Below are 24841 nucleotides of genomic sequence, written 5' to 3' on the forward strand. Positions count from 1 at the left end.
GGAAGAAGAGTCTTGTTTTGGTGCGATTCACAGTCTTGACACAGCTCAAGTGAGAGGAGATGAATCCCACCCAACATCCCCCAAATGCTATGGACCAACAGGACTTGAGGGCACTCCAGCCTTCCCCGAATCGCAGCTGAAAGACTTAACGGGCAGAAAAGAGGCCACTTTGCGATGCCGTCGTCCCCATGGCTCCACAGGTGGCTGACATGTTGGGGCTTCCTGAGATGGTCGGCTGGACAATGGGTTGCCGAGGGGCTGCTCCGAACGCGGAAACCCTCGCCCTTGGGAGAGGGGCCAGCCCCCGTGTCCCACGTCCAGCGCCAAGGCTCCATGGGATACCCTTTTTCCTCTCTTTGGTGGTATTACTGGCAGAATGACCCCTTGCTCTCTGGTGCTAGTCAGAAACCAGATGAGACGGAATACGATGAGGATGAGGAAGGCTTTTGGGGGGATCAGAGGGAAAATCCTGCTCTGCTCCTGCGCTGGCATTTTGATTGTCTTGTCTGCTGTGCTCAAGTAAGATATTATTTAATTCTGTGTTTTCTGCTGACACCTGCTGGCCCTTAGCAGAAGGTTATTGTGGGTCTTGCACAAAACTTTCCTGCCTAAAAGGCTTTCACACCTTAGAAGCTGTTATTTTTTATAACTGTCTCATGGGATGATGTCACTGGTCTTTAATCTCCAGGTATAGATAACTGTATGTCTCCCAGTACCCTTCCCATCCCCTTCTTGTTATTACCAGTTACAATTCGTCTGTGTGCTTGCTGTCCTAAAATGCAAAGCTACAACATAATCCGATGGAGTGTGTGGTGTGTTATAAACACGTGTGACTCAGACACGTGAGATTTGGGGACAACCCTGGAAAGTTGAAGGTCTTGATTCCCTAATTTAAGGAAATTTGAGTTGGAAATAAGTAGCTCTGTTGCAGTCAGTGTTATTACACTGGCATACAGCTGCAGATTTTCCAGAGAAAGCAAAATGAAGGTTCTGCTCCTAGAATGCCAGTCACATCTACAAATCACAGAATCACAGAATCGTATAGGTTGGAAAAGACCTTTAAGATCATCGAGTCCAACCGTAAACCTAACACACTACCAAGACCACCACTACACCATGTCCTAAGCACCTCATCCAAACATCCTTTAAATACCTCCAGGGACAGCGACTCAACCACTTCCCTGGGCAGCCTGTTCCAATGCTTGACCACCCTTTCAGTGAAGTAAAATTTCCTAATATCCAGTCTAAACCTCCCCTGGCGCAACTTGAGACCATTTCCTCTCGTCCTATCGCTTGTTACCTGGGAGAAGAGACCGACCCCCACCTCTCTACAGCCTCCTTTCAGGCAGTTGTAGAGAGCGATGAGGTCTCCCCTCAGCCTCCTTTTCTCCAGGCTGAACAACCCCAGGTCCCTCAGCCGCTCCCCATCAGCCTTGTGCTCCAGACCCTTCCCCAGCTTCGCTGCCCTTCTCTGGACACGCTCCAGCCCCTCAATGTCTCTCTTGGAGTGGGGGGCCCAAAACTGAACACAGCATTCAAGGTGCGGCCTCACCAGTGCCGAGTACAGGGGCACGATCACTTCCCTAGTCCTGCTGGCCACACTGTTTCTAATACAAGCCAGGATGCCATTGGCTTTCTTGGCCACCTGGGCACACTGCTGGCTCATATTTAGGCGCTGTCAACCAACACCCCCAGGTCCTTCTCTGCCTGGCAGCTTTCCAGCCACTCTTCCCCAAGCCTGCAGCGTTGCATGGGGTTGCTGTGACCCAAGTGCAGGACCTTGCACTTGGCCTTGTTGAACCTCATACAATTGACCTCAGCCCATCGATCCAGCCTGTCCAGGTCCCTCTGCAGAGCCTTCCTACCCTCCAGCAGATCAACACTCCCACACAACTTGGTGTCATCTGCAAACTTACTGAGGGTGCACTCGATCCCTTCGTCCAGATCATTGATAAAGATATTAAACAGGACTGGCCCCAAAACTGAGCCCTGGGGAACACCGCTTGTGACCGGCCGCCAACTGGAGTAAACTCCATTCACCATCACTCTTTGGGCCCGGCCATCCAGCCAGTTCTTTACCCAGCAAAGAGTACACCCGTCCAAGCCATGAGCAGCCAGTTTCTCCAGGAGAATGCTGTGGGAAACCGTGTCAAAGGCTTTACTGAAGTCTAGATAGACAACATCCACAGCCTTTCCCTCATCCACTAGGCGGGTCACCTTGTCGTAGAAGGAGATCAGGTTGGTCAAGCAGGACCTGCCTTTTCCCGAACCCATGCTGGCTGGGCTTGATCCCTTGGTTATCCTCTACATGCCGTGTGATAGCAGTCAGGATGATCCATCAGCTTCCCCAGTACCGAGGTCAGGCTGACAGGCCTGTAGTTCCCCGGGTCCTCCTTCCGGCCCTTCTTGAAGATGGGTGTCACATTTGCTAATCTCTAGTCAGCTGGGACCTCCCCAGTTAGCCAGGACTGCTGGTAAATGATGGAAAGGGGCTTGGTGAGCACTTCGGCCAGTTCCTTCAGTACTCTCGGGTGGATCTCATCAGGCCCCATAGACTTGTGAGTGTCTAAGTGGTGCAGCAGGTCACTAACCATTTCCCCCTGGATTATGGGGGCTCCATTCTGGTCCCCGTCCCTATCTTCCAACTCCTGGGGCTGGGTACCCAGAGAACAATTGGCGCTGCTATTAAAGACTGAGGCAAAGAAGGCATTAAGTACCTCAGCCTTTTCCTCATCCTTGGTCACTGTGTTCCCTCCCCCATCTACTAGGGGCTGGAGATTCTCCTTAGCTCTCCTTTTGCTGCTAATGTATTTGAAGAAGTATTTTTTGTTGTCTTTTACAGCAGCAGCCAGATTGAGCTCTAGCTCAGCTTTGGCCCTTCTAATTTTCTCCCTGCACAGCCTTGCTACACCTTTGTAGTCCTCCTGAGTTGCCTGCCCCTTCTTCCAGAGGTCATAGACGCTCCTCTTTTTCCTGAGTTCGAGCCAGAGCTCTCTATTCAGCCAGGCCGGTCTTCTTCCCCGCCGGCTCATCTTTCGGCACCTGGGGACAGCCTGCTCTTGTGCCTTTAGGACTTCCTCCTTAAAGAATGTCCAGCCTTCCTGGTCTCCTTTGCCCATTAGGGCTGCCTCCCAGGGGACTCTCTCGACCAGTCTCCTAAACAGGCCAAAGTCCGCCCTCCGGAAGTCTAAGGTGGCAGTTTTGCTGACCCCCCTCGCCGCTTCTCCACATATCAAAGACTCTATCATTTTGTGATCACTTTGCCCAAGACGGCCTCCAACCATCGCATGGCTCACAAGTCCTTCTCTGTTCGTGAACAAGAGGTCCAGCGGGGCACCTTCCCTAGTTGGCTCCCTCACCAGCTGTGTCAGGAAGTTATCTGCCACACGCTCCAGGAACCTCCTAGACTGTTTCCTCTCTGCTGTATTGTATTTCCAGCAGACATCCGGTAGGTTGAAGTCCCCCACAAGAACAAGGGCTTCTCCCAGCTGCTTATAGAATAGTTCGTCAGTCTCCTCATCCTGCTTGGGTGGTCTGTAACAGACTCCCACCACAATATCTGCCTTGTTGGCCTTCCTCCTGATTCTTACCCATAGACACTCCACCATATCGTCACCATCATCGAGCTCTAAACTATCCAGACACTCCCTGACGTATAGGGCTACCCCACCACCTGCCTCGCCTATCCCTCCTGAAGAGTTTATAGCCATCCATCGCCGCACTCCAGTTGTGCGAGTCATCCCACCATGTTTCCGTGATGGCAACCATATCATAGTTTTCCTGATGTACAATGGCTTCCAACTCCTCCTGCTTGTTGCCCATGCTGCGTGCATTGGTGTAGAGGCACTTCAGCTGCGCTGTCGTCCGTGTCTCCTTCATAGAAGAACACCCCTTGCGTGCTTTGAGGCGTTTCACTGGCATTTCCCTCTTGGCTCCTATTGCCTCAGTATCCCCTAGCTCAACTCTGTTCGACTTCGGCTGTGCCCCAGTGTACCCCGCACATCTCAGAGACACAGGCCGAGTGCCCTCGCTGGCACCCGCTCCCTCTAACCATGGCACGTCGTCCCTCAGCTTCCCTCGGGCAAGCCTGATATTATCCCCCTCCCCCTTCGAGTCTAGTTTAAAGCTCTGTCGATGAGCCCTGCAAATTCCTGAGCAAAGATTCTCTTTCCCTTTTGAGAAAGATGAATCCCGTCAGACACCAGCAAACCTGGTGCTGTGTAGGCCATCCCGTTGTCAAAAAAACCAAATCCGTGGCGATGACGCCAGCCACGGAGCCATGAGTTGATAGATCGGGTGTCTCTGTTCCTTCTAGCGTCACTGCCCACAACTGGAAATAACCTGTGCTCCAGAGTCCCTTACTAGCCGTCCCAAGGCCCTGAAGTCTCTTTTGATTGCCCTAGGCCTTCGTGTTGCAGCTTCGTCACCCCCCACATGGAAGAGCAGTAGGGGGTAATAGTCCGAGGGCCGTACCAGGCTAGGGAGTACCCTCGTGACATCCTTCATGCGGGCCCCAGGGAGGCAGCAGACTTCCCTAAGAGGAGGGTCCGTCCGGCATATCGGACCCGCGGTTCCCCTCAGAAGGGAGTCACCCACAACTATAACCCGTCTTCTCTTCCTTATGGAGGTGGTGTTAATACGAGAGGTACGTTCTTCTGCCCTGGGCGACACCTCTGGTGTAGATGGACTGTCATCCCCATCCTCCATTGACTGGCCTTCCACCTCCAGGGCCTCATACCTGTTGTGCAGAGGCACCTGGGGAGGCGAGGTGGGCAGGGAGGGCGTTCGCCTGCCGCCACGAGCGTGGACTCTCCATTCACTCTCCTCCTTTGAGCTGCTGCCTTCAGCCGGGTGCGGGGGAGATGGAGAATCCCCTTGATCATGGGTTCTTACTGGTGGCTGCTGCTGCTCTTGTTCCTGTCTCGGGGGGGCAGAGCATGGCACCACCAGTCTATCTCTTTCTCAGCCTCCCTGATGCTCCTTAACCTTTCTACCTCCTCCCGTAGCTCTGCCACCATGCAGAGCAAATCATCCACCTGGTCGCACCTCAACACAGCTGTCCTCACTGCTGCCATCCGTGAACAGCGAGAGGCCCAGGCGCTCCCTGCAGCCTGAGACCTGGGTGGCCGCATGTTTTTGTGGGAGCTCCATCTGGGTAGCCACATCCACTCTGGCGAGCACAGGGGGCATCGCTTTCTGACGAGTGAAGACCATAGCTGAGTTTCTTCTGAAGGGATGGGGACTACCGAATGAACTCACTTTTCAGAGTTCCTCTTGAGCTAGTAGGTGCCTTCGCCTTCCCTACACGCCCTGCCTGTGCGAACTGCCGCGCAAACTGCCACGCCACGTCAGGAGCTCCCTCCTTCCTGCTCAGGGGCTGGGGTGTGGCTGCGGTAGCCCTCTCTCTCCATGCCTTCCCCCCCCCTCCCCCCCCCCCCCCGCGTGGTTTTGCCGCAGTTTAGCCGATCCAGCAACAGTCCCCAGACGCAGTCCTCTGTCTCAGAGCTGCTCACCTTGGAGGCTTCGCTGAAATGGTGAGCCACATACTGAAATTCCTACTCATTCCTTATCCAGGGCATTCCCAAAGTGCCTTGCAGATTAGGAACATATAAATAATCCATTACTTACAGAAATAATAGTTCTCTTACTGGTAATCCAAAATGAATGGCGTTATAGCCAATTAACTCAATCATCCAGGAGATGCGTTGCAGATGGAGCCCTTCGCTATGTCGGTGTTACAGGTCTAGCTTGAAATGATGAGAAAAGAAACGTTGCTACCCAAAGGTGAAATGTGTGTGGGATTTCTGAGGAATGTGGGCTTGTTGAGAGTCTCGGCAGAAATGGTGAAGGTGTGAGGGCTGCCCTCCTGGCTGCGTTTTCCTGGGGCAGGGGCTGGCGCTGCTCCCTGTGCTGTAGCTGTGCAAGGGCCAGTCAGCCTCACGGCCCAGAGCCTCTCACAAGCTCACACACGGTGTGAGAATTAGCATTATATAAGGAATTAATGTTTATATGTTGCTCTAAGTAACATCATCTGTACAATGTTATTTTCCTGAAACGCATCCTCCAGAAAGTCCAAGATAAAAGGTTATGTTCTGACGAAAGGGAGAACAATTCAAAAGGTAAAGATGAGTTTTGTAAGTTATGCGTAGGGTTCCAAAGAGCATTACAGAAAATGCCCGGGACCCTGTGAGAGAGCAGGAGGCAACGCAGAATGTATGTGGAGAGGGCAGAGGGGACAAGTGAGGCAGCAGGAGCACAAGGAAAGCTCAGTCCAGCACGGGTCGTCTCCCCTTTCCTCTCCTCCCCTTTTCTACTGGATTGCCGAACACTTATTTTGGGAGGATGGGAGACAAGGGGGGACTGTGGGCTCGAGCTCAGACATGCTCTGTGGGTATGGCAAGGACAGAAGCTGCCTCTTCTTTCCTAACTGTGATAGGAGAGACTCCTACGCTGTGTCCTGGTTGCAAGAACCTCTTTTAGACAGGGGCAACAAGAGAGGGTCCGGACTTCACAGAAAAGGAGTGACTCCACCTAAATTTGATTATTTTTGAGGCCTTTCTAGTTGGCAGAAGGGGGGTGGCATATCCATTCTGGCCCTCTGTCAACGGTAGCACAGGCAAACTGTCTGTATATCGATACGGCAGTTTTGAGCAACAAGACAAAGTTTGGTTAGACGAGATTCATTTAATCTTTCACTTCTTAATGTGTCACCAGCATGTTCGTGATTCACTGCATGATACCACATCCTGTTGGGACTGTGCAGAGAGCATGTCCCACCCTGCCCAGGTTAGTATGCCAGGGCCCTGAGAGGACTAATTGCCCTGACGGGGCTCATGTGGGGCCTCCACCCCTTGGTGTGGGAGCTGCATTTAAACTGAGGCCATTTGCTTTGGTCCTTGTTTGAGCTGCAGTGCGTGCCTGGTGGACTTGGGCTTCTAGCTCTTGACATCCTGGCTGTAGACCTGCTGTATGACTGTGGACTTACCTGAGGATCTGGATTGTGGTTGTTACCGGTCAGTGCCACCGGACTGGCTCTGCTCCTCTCGTTTGGGTCCCATGGGGCCGTGCTGCTTGTGGTGAGCTCTCTACCCCTGCCTGCCTTGCTGTCACCTTTGGCTTCTGGCTTGCCGTTGCAGTGCACCCCTGCTCTTCCAGCTCCCTAATTCACTCAGGTGTTTTGGGCCCTGAGCTGAGCACTACAGAGGCTGACTTTCAGCCTGTGCAGGACTTCACCCATAGGACTTACCCTGTGGTTCAGTGCTGACCTCCAAACCCTGTAGGACCTTATGGCTACAGCAGGAGGACATAGTGCTGCAGGCTTCTGTAGGGGATTAGGAGTGGGTACAAAGGATTGGGCTTAAATGCAGCTTCTTAAATGCAATGGGTGGAGGCCCTAGATGAGGCTGGTCAGGGCAGTCGGAGCTTGTTGGTGTACTTTGGACCCTGACATCGTGTTTGGCGGGATCTCTTGGCAGCCTTTAAATCCATGTGGGATGTAGCATGAATAATGAAGCAAGCTATAATTTTGCCCTAAATGAAGTCCCTCCTTCCTGTTTTCAAAGAGTGAATCCACAGAAGGTGGTATGGACAGTCTGTTGGTTCTTTATGAAATGTTGAAGGCCATAAGCTACAGGTGGCATTTGACTTCCACCAGAATTACTGTAGCGCTAGAAGCAGGAAATTCTCATGATGGTTCCTGTCTCTTAGGATAAACTCACATTATCTGATTTGTGTTGAGGGGAGCGGAGACCTGCTTGTTTCCCAAGGACTGGGTTGGGTTAAACCTCAAAGACCTGGGGACTCGCAGAAACATACGTTACTTCCCTGCAGAGCATACGTTCTCCACAGTGTGCCCCCAAGTTACAACAGTTGAAGGATGACCAATTACTGTATGTCAAAACAGGCAGAATCCCTGCCTGAGGCTCCCTTTGTTCCCAAAAACATGAGGTCTGGCCTTACAAAAGATTTGCTTGGAGTCTGCTGTGAACACATGACAAGAAGCCTCTGCCCTGGGGTGGGGTGGGAGTGGAGATTGGAGGAGGCTCCTCAGGGAGGTGCTGGCAAATGTTGAGAGCGGTACCGGTGGGATCCTCTAGGGATTGTCAGAGACTTCCTTTCCTTGGACTCCTGAGATTGACTGCGCAGTAGCTGAACTGTCTCCCTTCTGTCCCGCGTTAGTTCCCAGGAATCCCATCTGCAGGTATTACAGCAGGGTCAGCACCCGGCTCTTCCCCAGTAATATTTTTAATGGGACAAACAAAAAGTGTATCTGACAGCCCTCTGGCCCTACCTGTCATTCTGGGACAACCGCAGCTGGGTGTTCCCATGACCAAAGTCAAGAGAGATGGTTCCCAAAGCTCAGCCAGGAGACTGCCCGTCGCTGTTACTCCTTCAATGTAGATAACCACAACTGAAATATCTGGGCACCTTTACGGAAGGCAAACAAGATGGAGGCTGTTCCCCATGAAGCGAGATGTAGACAGAGTCCAGCACAAGAGCAAAAGGACCTAGAGAGCTACTGGATCAGGGAACAGCCCTGTGGGCATTGTAAAGCTGAGAGCACCCGGCAGTGGCTGTTCCAGCACTTCTTCAAACCCATGTCACCTCTTCCTGAGAAGGATACTTGATGAGAAGAGGATGTCTAGCAAGCCTGTCCAAGGAGAAGTGTCTAGCTGCAGAGTTGAGCTCCTCTAAGTTCCTGTTCACCCAAGGCTTTTTTCTGCTTCTACTATACAACTTGCTTTCACATGAATCTTGCTGCCACCTTAATTTGCTTGAAGCACTGGCTGCCTGGATTGGTATGAAACCATCGCAACTGAAGATTGGGGGAATGCTAGTAATTTCAATAAAGAATACATTTAAATGATCTGGCTTATATATAGAAGTGTGTAACTTGTATATAAGAGTGAATTTACAGGATGGCCTTGGCCTAGTCTTTCAGAGAGAGAACTTGTTGCATAGCAGGCAGGACCCAGACCCTGCGTGCTATCACCACAGTGATTAGATCTTCAAAATAATCACTCAAATTGAGTACTTCTGCTGGAGTGAGATCTTTCTGCTGGCTGCCTCTTTGTAACAAGGAGTGGGCTACTAGAAATCTATTGGAGGAAAACCCATGACCAAGAGTTGACTGGTAGAGCTCCTCATGCCCAGTGAGAGCTGGGATGACGTTCACTTTGACTTTGTTTTCCTTTGTCTAGAAAAATGTGTAAAAGGACACCGAGGAGCTTTGTGGGCAAAGCTTTGAAAACAACTCCTCCCTTACAGGTTTGAATGTGTCAGTGGAAAATATTTTTTTGGAGGTGAAATTGGCCTCCTATCTGTTGGTTGCCTTGAAAGCGCTGATAAATGTGAGAATGTAGTCACATGGAATACAGATATTTTATCTGAAAAAGGGTTTCTTAACAAGTCCTGTATAAATTCCCTTTTGCTAGGCTGAGTTGAACTTCACATCAAACATGAAGCTGATTTTGATCTTCACTGCCCTCTTTGGGGCTACCTTGTGCCTGGAAACTTTTGTTGGGTGAGTTATGCTTTTGTGGAAGACCTTTTATTTAAGGCCGTATTATCCAGTAGTTGTTTTTCGTGATCTTAACTTTACAGAATCTGCTTGGGGCACATTCTTTGCTTTTTATGACTGACTTGTCTTGTTGCTTTGGTATTGCAGTGTTTGAAGAAACCCCTCTCTACTTTCATTTGGGTTTTCTAAGGAGAAGGGTCTAGCTGCAGAGTTGAGTTCCTAAATTCATGTTCACCCAAGGCTTTGTTTTGGCTTTGACTGTACCCAAAGAGCAGTCTCAAGCCTTGACCTGGAGCTGAACCTCGCTGCAAAGCTCAAGTGTTCAGCTTGACAGATCTGGTCTGGCACAAAACAGACCTGAAAGACCGGAACCTGGATTCAGATCGAAAAGGTTGCTAGCTTCCCTTTGTTTTAGGAGATTCTCATTTCTCTTTAAATGCTTAATTCTTTTCAGAGCCTTTCTAAGCAATTCAAATCCTTATTTCCAACCATTATACTCTGAAGGTTTATCTGTATGTTGAATTGCAATATTATCTCCTTCTGGTGCATTTCCTCACAGTCTTACTGACTGTGTAAGAAACTTAATAGAAGATGATAAAAAACATAATAGATACCTCCTGGTAGTAAGTGAACACTAGATTCCAGTGAGTAAATCTGTATATGAAGATATAAGGATTAAGAAGTAATATACATAGTTTACTAAAACCCTAGGATTTGTAAAGCCAGGAGAAGCTATTTTGCTCCATTAATCTGGGCTCTGACATAACGTAGACTGGATTCTCATGAATTAATTCCTCAGTCATGTCCAGTAGCTGTGGTTAACGAGCCTCATCTCTTCACAGAAGAATCTGATCCAGAAATAAAGCTTATGGTGGTGGACAATCCAGTAATAAGTTATTAATGTGGTGAAGTGCCTTCAGTGTTGATTTAATTTCGTCCGTCAAAAGAATCTTATACCTCAGCTTGCCAGCCTGAGGAACCTGGTGTTAAGGAGCATCTCTTCTCAGCAGCTGAGGCCACACTAGTAAATAAACACACACATAACTGAGCTCATATGCCAAGTCCCTTATTTACCCTGTCTTAAGATGTGGTTTCCAGTTCTGCAGTTATTCGCGTCGATTTGCTCTGAGTCATGTCTATTCTTCAGTGCTGCTTACAGCGGGTGCCAGCAGAGCAGCTGGGCAGGATATGGGACTCCATGGACTTTTGTTCTGTCTCCGACAGTGGCCAAATGCACACGCCTAGGGAAGAGAATGAAAACAAACACACCAAATGCTTTAACCACCAAACGCCATTTGCAAATGCAGCGTTAACGCTCGGCTCGCTCGCAGTAAACCCCAGGCTATACAGCTAAGGAGCACATCAGTGCTTTTGGCTGCAGCATTGATCCCGGGCTGTACTTCCAGTTGTTAATTCATTATGGCTTCCAGGTTTCTTTCAGAATGCCCCTCTGGTTCTCCAGAATAGGATCTACTGTCCCCCAACTGTTGCATTCCCTCGTTGTTCGTAGATCCTTTTGTCATTTCGTAAAAGCATTGGGCGGAAGGGACCTCCAGAAGTTTTTAGTCCACCCTCCTGCTCAGAGCAGGGCATGGAGCTGTTTCCCCTTGTTATCATCATCCACCCCTACCGAGAAGCATTTGTAATCTTTTTGTAACTCCCCTTCAAGTAGTTGTAGGCTGCGATTAGATCAGCCTGAACAAGCCTGAGCTCATCAGCCTGTCCTCGTGGTACTGTTTGCTCGTACCTATTTTACCAAGCAGCCTGGAACATTGTGTATTTGAATGGGATATATGTTTTTAGTGATCTAAAAACCACTTAGAGACTGTATGTTGTGATCACTGTATGTTGTACAATGCATAGTCTAAGTTAATTGCTGAGGTTACCTCTATAACCAGTGGAGTGAGGTACTTCCAGAAGGTGATTCATTCCGCCTGGAATGGTGCGAGCCACCCTCTGATGGTATCGGCTTCTGACAACACAGGGAATTTTGTCAACACTCTTTGACTAAACCGAAGAAAGGAGAAATGAATCCCATATTTAGCCTTTGGTTTGCTTTGTTGTATAGTGCTCCCCAAACATTTCCAAACTCAACCAGAATATTTTTTTTCTGCAAGTTGTTGACAAAAAATAACTAATAGATGCAAGATTGATCCTTGTAAGCAATTCAAAACTCATCCATCTGATGTCTTGTTTATGATGAAATCTTAAAAATTGCTGTTTAACTAGTTACTAATCTAGCACACATATAGCAGGCTGGCCCTGCAGGTTGTTGGTTGAACTCTTGGGTGACACAAAGTCAACTGCATTAAAGAAGTCCGTACCGGCTGATAGCATGCGAGTAACTACCCACCAAATTCATGATCTTAATAACAAGCTAGTTCAACCCCTTTTTGAGCCTGTTTCTGAAGACTTACTGATTTATTGCAGGCACCAGGTTCTCCGAATCGAAACAAGAAATGAGGAGGAGGTTAAGAAGTTACAGCTTTTGGAATCACTGGAACACCTTGAGGTGTGTTATTACCCCAGAGGCATTTTTCAATGTTTCAGACTGGGGTAGGACTTATCAGGGTAGGACTTTGCATCGCATTTGAAAGGTTCATCCCATACTATGGCAGCTGCCATAAATAAATTTACTGTCTCGATACTTGGTGTTTGATCTACAAGTTCTAGTACCAGCTTGGTATTCAGGAGCGCCTGCATTCATATTTTCTTCCTACTGGGTTTAGAGTCATATTTGAACTAATCTGCTCTTAATCTTAGTATCAGAAAGCTTGTCTTTAAAGTGGGGATGCTAATGTTTTTGTACTTGTCTCCCAGCATTGTGGGAGGAATTTATTAGTCTGCACCATACTGAAACAGGAAAACACACTATAAAATTCTAGGTTATTACTGTTCTTATTGCCATTGGTGAGAATTTGTATTATCATTTTCTTTAAAAATATGGTTGAATAGTATAGAAATGAAAATTTAGAAAAGCCCTACCAAAGGAGAAATAAAAACAATGGGTTTCAGATTACCTAATACTGTAATATGGAGCTTTTCTTGAAACTATTTCTGGTAAAAGGGAGAATAGTAAAATAATCGTCACAGAAGACTACAATTTCCTTTTGCTTGTATGACTGAAGCTCTGAAGTTAGTGAAAATGCTGACTTTAGCCTCCTGCAGATCTTTTTTTTTCTTATGAGTTTGTCACATTAACTGATACAAGGTTGTGGTGAGGCCAAGCTAAGGAATGGAGCATGTTATAAGCATGACGGGGCATGATACTGCAGGAGTCATTCAATTTGGGAGAAATCAGCATTTCTAAAGCTTTAGAAGAGCTGTTTGCAGAACGCTTTCCCCAAACCAAATCCATTTTCCTCTCTCTTTTCAGCTTGATTTCTGGATAAATCCCTCCACCCCTGCCCTCCCTGTGGACGTGCGAATCCCCGCTAACTGCGTCCAAGCAGTCAAAGCCTTCCTGGAGTCCCATGGGATTGAGTACTCCATCCTGATGGAAGACCTGCAGGTAGGCAATGCCATCGGCACATGATTAGCTTTTAAATCCTGTGGAAACAAATAGTGATTCACAATCGGGCCTCTTTCATTAGTTCCTGGACTCTTCTACACCCTACACCTGGACCTCTTCCATGAGGTCCTCCCCTTATTTTGTAGTCTGTGGATTAATTTCTCAGAGATGATCTGTGGATCACTGCTGCCCTGGGAAGCTGTGGAGATCACTCTGCAGATGCTATCTGAAACCATGTTGAACAGCGACATCAATAAACTCAGAGGCTCCACAAGGCTCCTCTTCTGATAACCCCTGAGGAATTTCGTGTGGTCTTTTGGCCTCAGACATTTGGGAATCACAACACTAAAGTTACTCATAATTCAGTAAACTGTGTTAAGAGTAGTTCAGGATCATAATGTGAAAGAACTGTACACCACTGTGTGTGAGAAAAGTCACCCCCTTGGGCACTAATCCAACATTTCTTCATGAGCAGTAATCCCAAAATGGCATCTAAAATAGCATTAACTTAGCAGAAACACTGCCCCCCCCTCCCCCCAAGCTTTCCAATGCCATTCTTGTTCATCTTAAGAAGTGTTTAAAACTTAATGCTGACCGTTTAAACGCTGGTATTCTTGACCACTTTGCTACAGATACATTCCGCAGAAGCATCTGTTTGCTCCGCAGCTGTGGGAAGTTTGGGTCTGGAGCTGGAGTCAGTATGCAGCGTTTCATTATTTGAGATAAACATTTGGTCAGAAGTTTGCAAATTAAGCAGGCTTTTCTCAACATTTGAATGGCTTCTTTTAGGTTGTTCTAGATGAAGAAAAGAAAGATATGGCCTACAGTCAACAAAGGGAGCGCAGCAGCAACAGCTTCAACTATGGAACTTACCACTCTTTAGATTCCGTGAGTACCTCAGCTTTGGGGGGGAAAAGGATTCTTTTTTTCTGGCCTTTTTTCATGCTGTCTTCAATCAAACATCCTATATTAAGATCTAAAATGTCTTTCTGGCTTCTTTTGGCACGTGGCTTTGTTTTTAAATGGATTAATTTTATGGTCAACACAATGAGCCAGAGCTTCCCCTGAGAGAGTGTTGGAACAGGCAAGTGTTGATCATACTTTTTCATAAACTCTTCTGCAGAGTTCTGTCAAAACCCTTCCTTCTGACCCTCCAAAGAGATTGAGAAATAAATGGATCTTGAAATAGGGAAATATAGGAAGCCAGTAGCCATCAAGCGGAGCAGAGGGTATTTTTACTACCAGAAGCTCGTAAAGAGGGTTTTGAACTTTTTCCTGAAATAAGTAGATCTTTGTGATATAGCAGTGCTTCCTTCTGCTTTGCGATGTTAGGAAGAGCACTGACTACGCTGATGTAAGGTGAGATGGGGCTTTGGAGAGGTCCTAGTAATGAAGGCAAAAGGAGAGAAAAGTAGATTTCATCAGATCCTACAATTGTTCTGGGCAGCACTATACATAAATGTAACGTAAAAGTCATCATGACTTTTCATTTCAGATTTATGCAGAGCTGGATCATCTTGCATCTGAGTATAGCGACATTGTCAGTAAGCTCCAGATTGGGGAATCCTATGAAAAGCGGCCTTTGTATGTGCTCAAGGTATGACATATATCACAGAATCTGTGCATACATATGTGTATACATATACTAATATACATATGTATTATAGATACAGCACAATTCAGTCCAAAGCATCCCAGTCTATATGGGATGTTCTTGACTAAAAGGTGTCGGTCAGAGTTTTAAAACTTTCAGTTTTGTTTGACAGTTCAGCACCGGAGGAAGCAACCGTCCTGCAATCTGGATTGATGCCGGTATGCATTCCCGAGAGTGGGTTACCCAAGCGAGTGCAATATGGATAGCTAAAAAGGTCACTTCAGCAGTGATTGTTTTTTCTTTTATCTTGGGAATACCTTTGATCACACCTATATCACCTATATCACACCTGTATGTGTTTAGCCAGCTCTGCTAACTCTCCCTCACCCCTCTTAAAACACAGCCCAGTCCAGAGAGAATATGGCAGCTGCCTAGACAAAGAATTGAAAAATGCTGTGTGTTGTTAGAACAGCTGGGTTTAGGTAGACAAAATGTAGTAGTTCAGGTGAAATTATTGAGGACTGCAAGGCTGATAGTTATATAAATAACCGAGGACTTTGAGATTAGTTTGCTGCTTCGGTCTGCTGACATAGAGAAACACCGTGTGGTTAGGTTACCTTTCATAAAAGTGCCAAAACTTCCAGCACTATATAAATGAGTGTTTAAATTCTGCTGAAAATGACTAAACCACCAGAGAAGTGCAGCATAGTTGTATATTCCCAGCCTGGCTAATCCATCTCAATCAGTGCCAGCCTTGGCCCATTCTCTGGGACAGGCAGGAGAAAATTTTGTTGCCCTCTTCCATTAACTTCTTGTCTTCAGAATAAAATAGTAAAACAGATTCATTGCTCCCTCCAAGCTCCAAGTCTAACAAGGAACAGTTATGGCTAGCAGATAATTAATGTTTCTTGTTTGTCTGCCCTGAAAGCCAGACTTGCCTCTGTACCTAGCTGTTAGAGCGTAAGCACGCAGGAAAGAAATATGCTGATAATCACGGTGTACCATATTGTCTCTGCTTAGATTGCCTCCGACTATGGGAAGGATCCATCCGTCACCTCTCTGCTGAACAAAATGGACATTTTTCTGCTGACAGTCACAAACCCTGATGGATACGTATTCACTCACACCACAGTGAGTAAGCATGCTGTGTGTCTAAGCTGATTTAGAAAGCTGTCATGCTCTTCCAAGCGAACAACAAATGCGAGGGAAGTAGGCTCTGAAAGTCCATTTCTTAATGCTGTAAGAAGGAGTTACAAAAGAGTTGGGCAGCCAAAGATGCTAATTACTTGTCTAACCCATCTTAACCCACTGTAAATTCACCAGCCCTTTGATTTTTGTCCACTGGCCCAGCTCAGCAGTCAGCCCATCAGAAATAATCTTAGGCTTGTGCCTAGGATCTCTTCCTGGTGAATGGCAACTCTTTCTGGGTAGCAGTTTTAATGCAAGGACCGAGATACACTCCTTTTCAAAGCCATAGTGTGTGTTTGTTTTAGAATCGCATGTGGCGGAAGACCCGCTCCAAGAATCAAGGCAGTCGGTGTGTTGGAGTTGATCCAAACCGGAACTGGGATGCAGGTTTTGGAGGTAGGAATAAAGTTTCTGGATTCTGGCAGTCACTAAGAAGAAAATTCCCTTTCATGTTGCCAGATCCTGTCACACGGGACCAGCAGTTGCCCTCATATAAGGGATTCAGAAAGAAAATGGTCAAATAGGATGGTAGCCATCTTTTGTAAAGATAATTTCTCTTTGATTAATTGCCAGTGAGCCCAAGATGAAGGAAGTAAGCTGTATCTTCTAGAAGTACGTGCCTTGAGTATTCATGCTCTGTCGCTGCTGTTCGAGCATTTATCAGTGCTTCAGGCCTTGCCTTTGGCTGAAGACCTGTTCTTAGGAAAGCCCTGCTTTGTGTTGGTCCGCTCTGACCTTTCATGAATGCCAGTTCTTACAGGGTTGCCTTTGTTCCTCCTTTGCACCAACAGGTCCTGGAGCCAGTAGTAATCCCTGCTCTGACTCTTACCGCGGGCCCAGTGCCCACTCAGAGGTGGAAGTTAAATCTATTGTCAACTTTATTAAGAATCATGGAAGAATCCGGGCCTTCCTCACCCTCCACAGTTACTCTCAGCTCCTGATGTATCCCTATGGCTATAAATGCACCGAACCGGCAGACTACGCCGAGCTGGTGAGACATGATGATTTGGCTTTAGCTTCCCCTGCTCTGTCCAGCTGGTTTTCTATGCTCAAGAATTACAGTGAGATATCGGGATTAAAACGAGAGGCTAAACTCTGCCATCCGTAACAGTAACCGTCCGTGAGAGCAAACAAAACCATGGTGCAATGCAATGCCTTTAAAAGAGAAATCTTGGTCATAAGCAAATACGCGCCACCCCCACCCATTCTCAGCCATCTTTGCTCATCCATGTTTCCTTCCTTCTGCTTTAATGACAGCATCACAGCTGTAATAATATCTTTGAGGCGATATGGATCTCACAATCATAATTCAAATGGAAAAGACCTCTCTCTGGCGGTCTCTAGTCTAACCCTCTGCTTGAAAGCAGGCAGGCTTTGGAGTCAGAGCCAATATCAAGGTCGGATTGGGTTGCTTAGGGCCTTGCCCAGCTGAGTTTTGCTTAATTGGTTTGATTTGTTTTGATATTTCTAAAGACAAATTCCACAGCTGCTTCAAGCCCTTCCCAAAGTTTCCCCACTGTCATGGGGATTTTCTTTTTCTCTAATACCTAAATGCAATTCTCCTTGTGGCAATTTGTTTGTTGCCACTCGTCCTTTTGCCCTACACCTCCGAGAAGAGCCTGGCTCTGTTTTCTTTACAACTACCTGTTACGTAGTTGAAGCGAGCGCAAAGCTGACCACTGACTATTGGAAGATCTCCGACTGCCTTGGCGTTTTCTCGTATCTCTTGAACCTTCTCTTGACAAGACAGTTGGTGAGATGAAACGCTGGATGATCAGATCTAGAACCCGCTATGATTTAATTCACCTGCAATGTCACCTCCCAAAAATACTGTGGAAACTGTGAGTGCTGTCACTAGGATGAGTGATGACAAAGTGGATTGATTTGGCACTAGTTTATGGGGGGGCGTGTGTGAAAGGTGGGAGATTTTGTGAAAGATTGCGGAGATTTCCCTGAGCATGGTTCAGGTTGGTGAAATCTTCACATTTAGTCTCATTAAGCGTGGCTACTTTCTGACTTGTCCTTCACCTTCTCCTCTCCAGGATGCCTTGGGAAGAGCTGCTGCCAATTCCATCCAGTCCCTGTACGGCACCACCTTTACAGTGGGGAGCATTTGTACTACTATCTGTGAGTATTTTGCTAGTCTGAGCTTTTATGGGCTGTCCCAGGGCTCTGTCCCTCCACAAGGTTTCTCCCTCTTGGAAGCAGTGATGCTTCTGTAGAGAGACACCACCAGTCAAACATCGGAGCTGAGCGTTCACACAAAAACCTAATACACATCCCTCACAAATACAAAAAGTGGGACAGCAGAACTCAGATCAATCCTCTCTTCACCCCTCTGGCTCTTCCTTTCTCTTTCAGACCAAGCGAGCGGAGGCAGCATTGACTGGAGCTACGATTATGGCATCAAATACTCTTTTGCCTTTGAGCTGCGAGACACGGGTCGCCACGGTTTCCTCCTGCCAGCCAACCAAATTATCCCCACTGCAGAGGAGGCCTGGCTGGGACTGAAAAAAATCATGGAGCATGTGCGAGACAATCCATACTAAAAGCTGGAGTGGGAATCAGGTGTCTGTAGCAGCAAGCTCATAAATCCTCTTCCCTTGGCGTGCTTGTAATGCTGTGGCACCTGGCTGAATAAAAACCCCACGTGCATTCTTCCTACAGCAACACACGTCTGCATATAAAAGCTGTTTCATGCTTGTCTTGTTCACTGCATCTCTGTGTGCATGGTGGACCCCTTAGAAGGTGTCGCAGAGTTGAGGACTCGGTTGCGACCCACCTCAATAAGCCGCAGTAGGAACAGTGACAAGAGAAGGATGGAAAATGTGAGCACTTGGGTGGCTATTGAGATGTCAGAGTGACCTCCGGTGAGATGAAGAGAGAGGGCCTTTTCCCACCCAGCTAAACAAGAAGTCAGCTGAAGGACTTGTGTCAGTGCAGAGGCTGAGGGGAGATTAAATCTCAGAGCAGAGAGGTGAGCTGGGAAAGGAGGAGATGCTCGTCCCCTAGCTCGTGACTGCTGCAAACTGTCCTGCCTTGTGCCCTCTGCAGCTCCGTCTCTATTAGTAAATGCAAAATGCATTTCCTCCGAGCAACGCTAGCCCTTAGCGGTGTGTTGTACTCCTGCAGACCTCCCTGCCCACGCAGCAGCCCCCTCCTCGCAACCAGCCCTGTCACCAGTGCGGAACCTGGCTCCCAGGCTGGCGAAGGTGCAGGTTTTCTAAAGTATTTCTGAAATTTGTGGACTGAAAGTGGTGTGAACTCTTCAGAGCTGCTGAAGCACTTGAATGATAAACTAGATCATCTGGAAAGTTAATTCCTCCGCTACTGCAGCGTAGCTACAGCTGGGGGGGATTACACGAGCCTGCCTTACGCTCTGCTCCGGTAGCGTCTAGTGGCTGTTTGGAGAGGACAGGAAAGAATTTCTTTTTTGTGCATAACAGCTCCATGTTGCTGCTGTGTAAACCTGGTGGCTCTGACAGAGCTCGCTTCTGCGGGCAGAACGGGCTGGTGCGGCGTAATCCAGGCTCTGAGACTGATTAAAGGAATTTAATTTCCTTTAATGAGCCTCAGGACGCTGCCAGGTCACGGACCGATGGTGGGAGGGGTGTCTCCTGGCCTAGTGTTCCCATCTATTTGTCCTGCTCCTTTTCTCCCTCCCAGATTTGCCCAGTGGGCATGGTTAGAGGGAGGATAGAGGTGGGAGCACGCCTCCTTTTATCCAGCAGGGCCAGTCCGCAGTCCCTCAAGAGCCTGCCTCCCTCGTTCTGTTGCTCAGCCTGCTAATTTCTTGGGGATTAAGAGCGAACAGCTCAGGGCCATGCACGGGAGCCACTGAAGGACAAGAGATTAGCAATCCCCGCTGCTGTTGCAGTGATTAGCAAGTCTAACAGGTTTATCTCCATGTCCTGTGATCCTCTGTGAGCTTAGCAGGAGAGCAAACACACCTGACGCAGCGGGTAAAATGTCAGTTCAGACTCAAAGGACGCGAGGCTGTTGGTGGGGAAAGAAAGGTGAAGGGGCAGCTGAGGCGTTAGGAGGCACCACGTGGGTTTGGTTTTGGGTTAAGCGTAGCCATTTTGGAAAGCAAACCCAAGCGTGGGGCAGCCAGTGCTCCTCACACGTGTCCCCATCCCTTTTGCTCATGGCCTCGTCTGGTGGCACCTGCTTCCCAAACTGACCCACTCTTCCAAAATCCTGTTCTCCGGTTGGTGATAAAAACTCCCCTGGTAAAACCCTGCTGATGGGGAGGGCCCAGGGCACACAGTTGGCTCCTGGATCCGGCCGACCTGCTGCCACCGGAGCGGGGACCTTGTGGAAAGTGGTGCGCAGGAGCTGCAGAGCCTGAGGAGCCTCGGCTGGGATTGTAGACCTGTGGCTTTGAAGCTCCATCCAACCATCCGGGTGTTGAGGCCACCTGGGCCCTCTTCTTGAAAGCGTGTGGCTTGATGACAACTGCATCTAGTTTTTGGACCCCTGGCACCAAAGAGACCTGGAGCAAGATCGATGGAGGCCACCAAGAGGAAGAGGAGGATGCATCCCATGATGGGATACTGAGGGAGATGGGCTGGTTTGGCCTGGAGATGAGACAGCTTTGGGGTGGGGGGACCTAACAGGGACCCTCCCATCCCTGTGAAGAGGTTAGTGAGAAAACGGAGCCAAGCTCTTCACTACAAAGCATGATGGGAGAGACGATGGCATCAACTGAAGCAAGGAGGACACCAGGAGGACAGTCTGGCAGTGGGACACATCGCCCAGAGGGGCTGTGCAGCCTCCATCCTTGGAGGGCTCCAAGGCCCAACGCGGAGGGACCTGGTCTGCCCCCAGAGCCGACCTTGCTTTGTCCAGAAGGTCGGATACAGACCTCCTGCGGTCCCTTCCCACCTCAACGACGCCATGATCCTGCCTCCAAGAGGACCTCTACCCTGGCACCACCAGCCAGGACCAGCTCACCAACATCATCGGTTCCTCATTATGAAGCCGTAACGGATCCCCCGACTGTGGCACCTTCCCGCGGCACACCCTGCTGTCGGTGCATCCAGAAAGACGACCTGGTTTTAATGGGGGGAAAAAAAAACCCCACAGTTAGAAGATGTCTGCTAAAAAACTGACCGAGATGATGTCTGCCAGCCTGGGAACCCGGAGCATCCTTGACAAGCGCGGGAGGGAGCTCGGGGCCGTGATAGATAAGCGCACAACAAAGACGCTGCTATAACCTGCGGAACAAAGAAACCACTATAACGAACTGACCTCCTAAGATAGCAGAAGTCAGCACCGGCTGCTCCGGGAGCTGCTGTCCTGCGCCCACTCATGTATCTACACCAAAGACATAAAAATAAACCGCTTTCTACCCCAAAACGAGCCCCCCTCTCTCTCTCCAAGCATTACCCCTGGGTGAACATCCCTGGGCGAACCCTCAGACCCTCGCAAGGAACGCCTGGCTCCAGGCTCCGTCACGCCCATCGTCTTTGAAGTAAGACTTCATCCATCGTCAGCTGGCCCTGCTCCTGGGAGCGGTTTGATGAATGGCACCGGTAATAATTTGAATGATATATTTTGAATTTTATAGGTAGCTAGCTAGGTGTGCATATAAGTAATGAGTCATAAATATATATGTATATATACTTGCTTTTCTGCTAGTAATTTTGTAGCAACTTGTAATATACACTTGCTTTACTAATCATATTTAAACTTACTAAGAGTAACCTGTAATAAAGAGATTTATGGAAACAATGGGCCGTGTCCTTGTAGACTGAGATGGGGAAACCTTGCTGCTGGGGAAGGAGAGCATTTCCCTCTCTGCCGGGGGCTGCACCCGTCCCCAGGGGAGCCCAGCTGGGCTGGAGCAGAGGCTGTTAGGAAATGTCTGTGTATTAGATATTTCCTAACATTTTGAGACCTCTTGGGATCAAAGGAAGGATGGAGACCACCATGGGCTCGCCGGCACGTGCTCTTTTTCCCGTTGCATCTATTCCAAACCTGCATTTTTTGCTCTTGACACCAAACCTCCAACAACTGATGCACTTTCCAACCCACCGAGCTGGTGCAGACCTTTCACAGCCTCCACCCGGCCCGTGATGGGGCCACGTCAGCGCCGGAGGCTCACACTCAGCCCGTGCCATGGTTGCATCCATGCGGTGACATTCATGGTGGCAGCGAGACCCCCTGGGACATGTCTCTGCTCCTTGGGTGGAGGTTTTAGCTGAGCCAGGAGACCGGGCATCCCTCCATCTGCAGCGTGGCCTCTCCTGGCACCTCCCTGCCTCACTGGAAGACATCTTCAACTTCATCTGGGGGGTCAAACCCTGTGCTTGGAGCCCAGTGGGTGGCTGATGGAGGCTGTGATGGTGTTGGGGGATCTCAGAGCTTTTTTTTGCCCCACTGTTCATTCTGCTTTTGCAAAAGCCTTTGCGATGTGTGCCTCCCTGCTTGCACAGAGGTCCACGCACCTGGTCTTCTCCAGGGAAGCTCTGCATGTTGCATCTGGTGCTGGAGACCCTAAAAACCAAAAGGAAAGCCAGGGTGAGACTCGTGACCCAGCAACTCTTCCTTTCAGATCTATGACTGGCTGGACATGATGGTGGATGATCATCCCAGCCTCGTTAGCAAGATCCTGATTGGGGAGAGCTACAAGAACAGACCCCTGTACGTGCTGAAGGTGGGTACTGGTGGTACCTTCACCTTGCCCAGCCCTGGGAGGGCATGGGGCTGACATCCCCCTCTCTCCATACAGTTCAGCACTGGGGGATCGAATCAGCCGGCCATCTGGCTGGACACCAGCATCCACTCACGGGAATGGATCACCCAAGCCATCGGCATCTGGGTGGCCAACAAGGTAACCACATGCCCTGGGACATGGTACCCCAATTCTTACCCCAGCCATTTTTTAACACTCCCCCCTCCACAGTGCTGCTCGGTCACATCCTTTGTCCCCGAGGGGCACCGAGGCAGCTCCCGCTCCCCTCCCCGTGCAGATCACCGAGGAGTATGGCCAGGACCCCTCCATCACCACCATACTGTACGGCATGGACATCTTCTCTGAGATCGTCACCAACCCTGATGGCTTCGCCTTCACCCACAGCTCTGTGAGTGTGGGGACACTGTGGGGGGCGAACTTGGCCTGGTGCCTGGCTCCGGCAACTGTGGCTGGCCAGTTTTTGGGTGGGGAGGGATGTCTCCTCCCATGTGGGATGGTGAGTGGTTGGAGGTGGCTTCCTCCCATCCCTGGAGATACTTGGGCAGGAGGGTGTCATCTGTCCCCCAGGGGTGGGGAGATTCACATCCCTGTGATGGTCTCGCCCCCATCTGCTCCTAGAACCGCATGTGGCGCAAGATGAGGTCCATCAATACCGGCTGCCGCTGTGTTGGCGGGGACCCCAACCAAAACTGGGACGCGGGTTTTGGAGGTGAGAGCCGGGCTACCAGGTCCCCACACCGGGCATCGCTCGTGCCTCAAAGCATCGAAGCTTCTTGCTAGAGGGGAGAAACCGGGGGGGCTAGAAACCCTTCCCTGAGGCGGCCTCTCTGCATGGTGCCTCTTCCACCGTGCCCCAGGCTCCGGCTCTGGCAGCGACCCCTGCTCCGGGAACTACTGCAGCCCCTATGCCCACTCTGAGAGCAAAGTGAAAGCCATCGCGGACTTCAGCTGTGGCCATGGGAATGTGAGATCGGTCATCTCCATCCACAGCTACTCCCAGAAACTGCTTTTCCCCTACGGCTACAAGAGAGCACCTGCACCCAACCACCAGGAACTGGTGAGATGGCCCCAAAACATAGACATGGGGCTGCAAGCGCCAGCCTTGATGGAAGAGCCAGGTTAGATCATCCCAGGATCCTCCCTGCTCCTCTCATTAGATGCAACCTGCCCACTGAGCCATCACTTGGTTCTTGGAGGGAGGACGATTGCAAGATGTACCTCCCATCTGCCAAAAATTAAGGGTGTTTTGGGGAAAAGCAAGAGCAGCGGGGATGGGAAACGATGCTGGGCTCTAGACCCCGCTGCCCTGGGGTTTCTGCTGCCCCAAGGTCTTGGTCCACCAGGTCTCACCACTTTTGGGCTCTCCCTTGCAGAATGAACTGGCTTAAAAAGGCAGTGAGCGACTTGGCTGCTGTGTATGGGACAAAATACACCTACGGCAGCATCGTGGACGCCATCTGTGAGTGTCTCTTCCTCATCCCGCAGTGCCACGTCCACCACGAATGCCCAGCGTTGGGATCACATCTCCCCTCCTCTCCCTGCAGATATAGCAGATGGCACCACCCTTGACTGGGCCTACGACAACGGGGTGAAATATTCCTTCACCTTTGAGCTGAGGGACACGGGGCGCTACGGCTTCCTCCTACCCAGCACCCAGATCATCCCTACTGCTATCGAGCCCTGGGTGGCACTGCTGGACATCATGGTCCACGTCCTGGAGCGTCCGTACTGAACCCAGCAGCTCCTGTGGTGTTCCCTCATCTCAATAAATAATCCTGGAGAGTTTTTATGGTTTAAGGCTGGCACCTTTACTTCTTCATCCTAGACTTCAAAAAAAAAAAACCCAAAAAACCATCAAGAAAGGATTCCCAGCCCTGCAGGTGTTTATTCCCCCCTCGTGGCTTTGTCCCTACAAGTCCCCACCCTTTGGGCCCAACAGCCCTGAAGGAGGCGATGGGAGGTTTTTGGGCAACCAAACCTAAATTTGTGGGGTTTTGGGCAGCATTGCTCCATCGTCCCTTCCCCGGGGGCTGGGAGGAGGGACACCGGGCACCCTCAGGGCCATCGCTGGGTGCAAAGTGCTTTCAGGCATTTGCTGTTCTATTTTTGCCACCTGGGGTGGCCGTCACCCACTCCAACCTCTGTCCTGCACCCAACTTTAAACCAATTCCCCCACCACCATCACCACCCACGTGGCCACGGTTCAGGTCCCCCTCTCGCCGAGCCCCCAGTGCGAAAATCTTCATCTCGCAACTTCTTCTCGACCCAATTTTGCTCTTTTCCTCCCCGCAGCTCCGAGCGGCAGCCGGCACCGTGGGCGGTGGGATT

General features: G+C 49.4%; 2 protein-coding genes across 2 annotated transcripts; both read left to right on the forward strand.

The window, feature by feature from the left end:
• The first annotated feature begins 467 nt into the window (after window positions 1-467).
• Window positions 468-18362, forward strand: LOC142404541 (carboxypeptidase A2-like). The gene is made up of 13 exons (XM_075491505.1): window positions 468-541; window positions 6068-6119; window positions 9435-9523; window positions 11951-12032; window positions 12897-13031; window positions 13821-13919; window positions 14527-14628; window positions 14798-14899; window positions 15646-15756; window positions 16119-16209; window positions 16605-16804; window positions 17856-17940; window positions 18175-18362. The coding sequence occupies exons 3-13, from the start codon at window positions 9459-9461 to the stop codon at window positions 18360-18362; spliced, it is 1260 nt and encodes a 419-aa protein (XP_075347620.1). The 5' UTR covers window positions 468-541; window positions 6068-6119; window positions 9435-9458.
• A 1902-nt stretch (window positions 18363-20264) lies between these two features.
• On the forward strand, window positions 20265-24245 carry LOC142404723 (carboxypeptidase A1-like). Its single transcript, XM_075491723.1, is given in 11 exon segments — window positions 20265-20415; window positions 20668-20844; window positions 21237-21289; window positions 22373-22474; window positions 22550-22651; window positions 22791-22901; window positions 23132-23222; window positions 23371-23570; window positions 23887-23898; window positions 23900-23972; window positions 24058-24245. Coding segments are annotated over 11 exon segments (1260 nt in total).
• The last annotated feature ends 596 nt before the right edge of the window (window positions 24246-24841 follow it).

Source organism: Mycteria americana, chromosome 1 (genome assembly GCF_035582795.1).
Source record: "Mycteria americana isolate JAX WOST 10 ecotype Jacksonville Zoo and Gardens chromosome 1, USCA_MyAme_1.0, whole genome shotgun sequence".
Classification (NCBI taxonomy): domain Eukaryota; kingdom Metazoa; phylum Chordata; class Aves; order Ciconiiformes; family Ciconiidae; genus Mycteria; species Mycteria americana.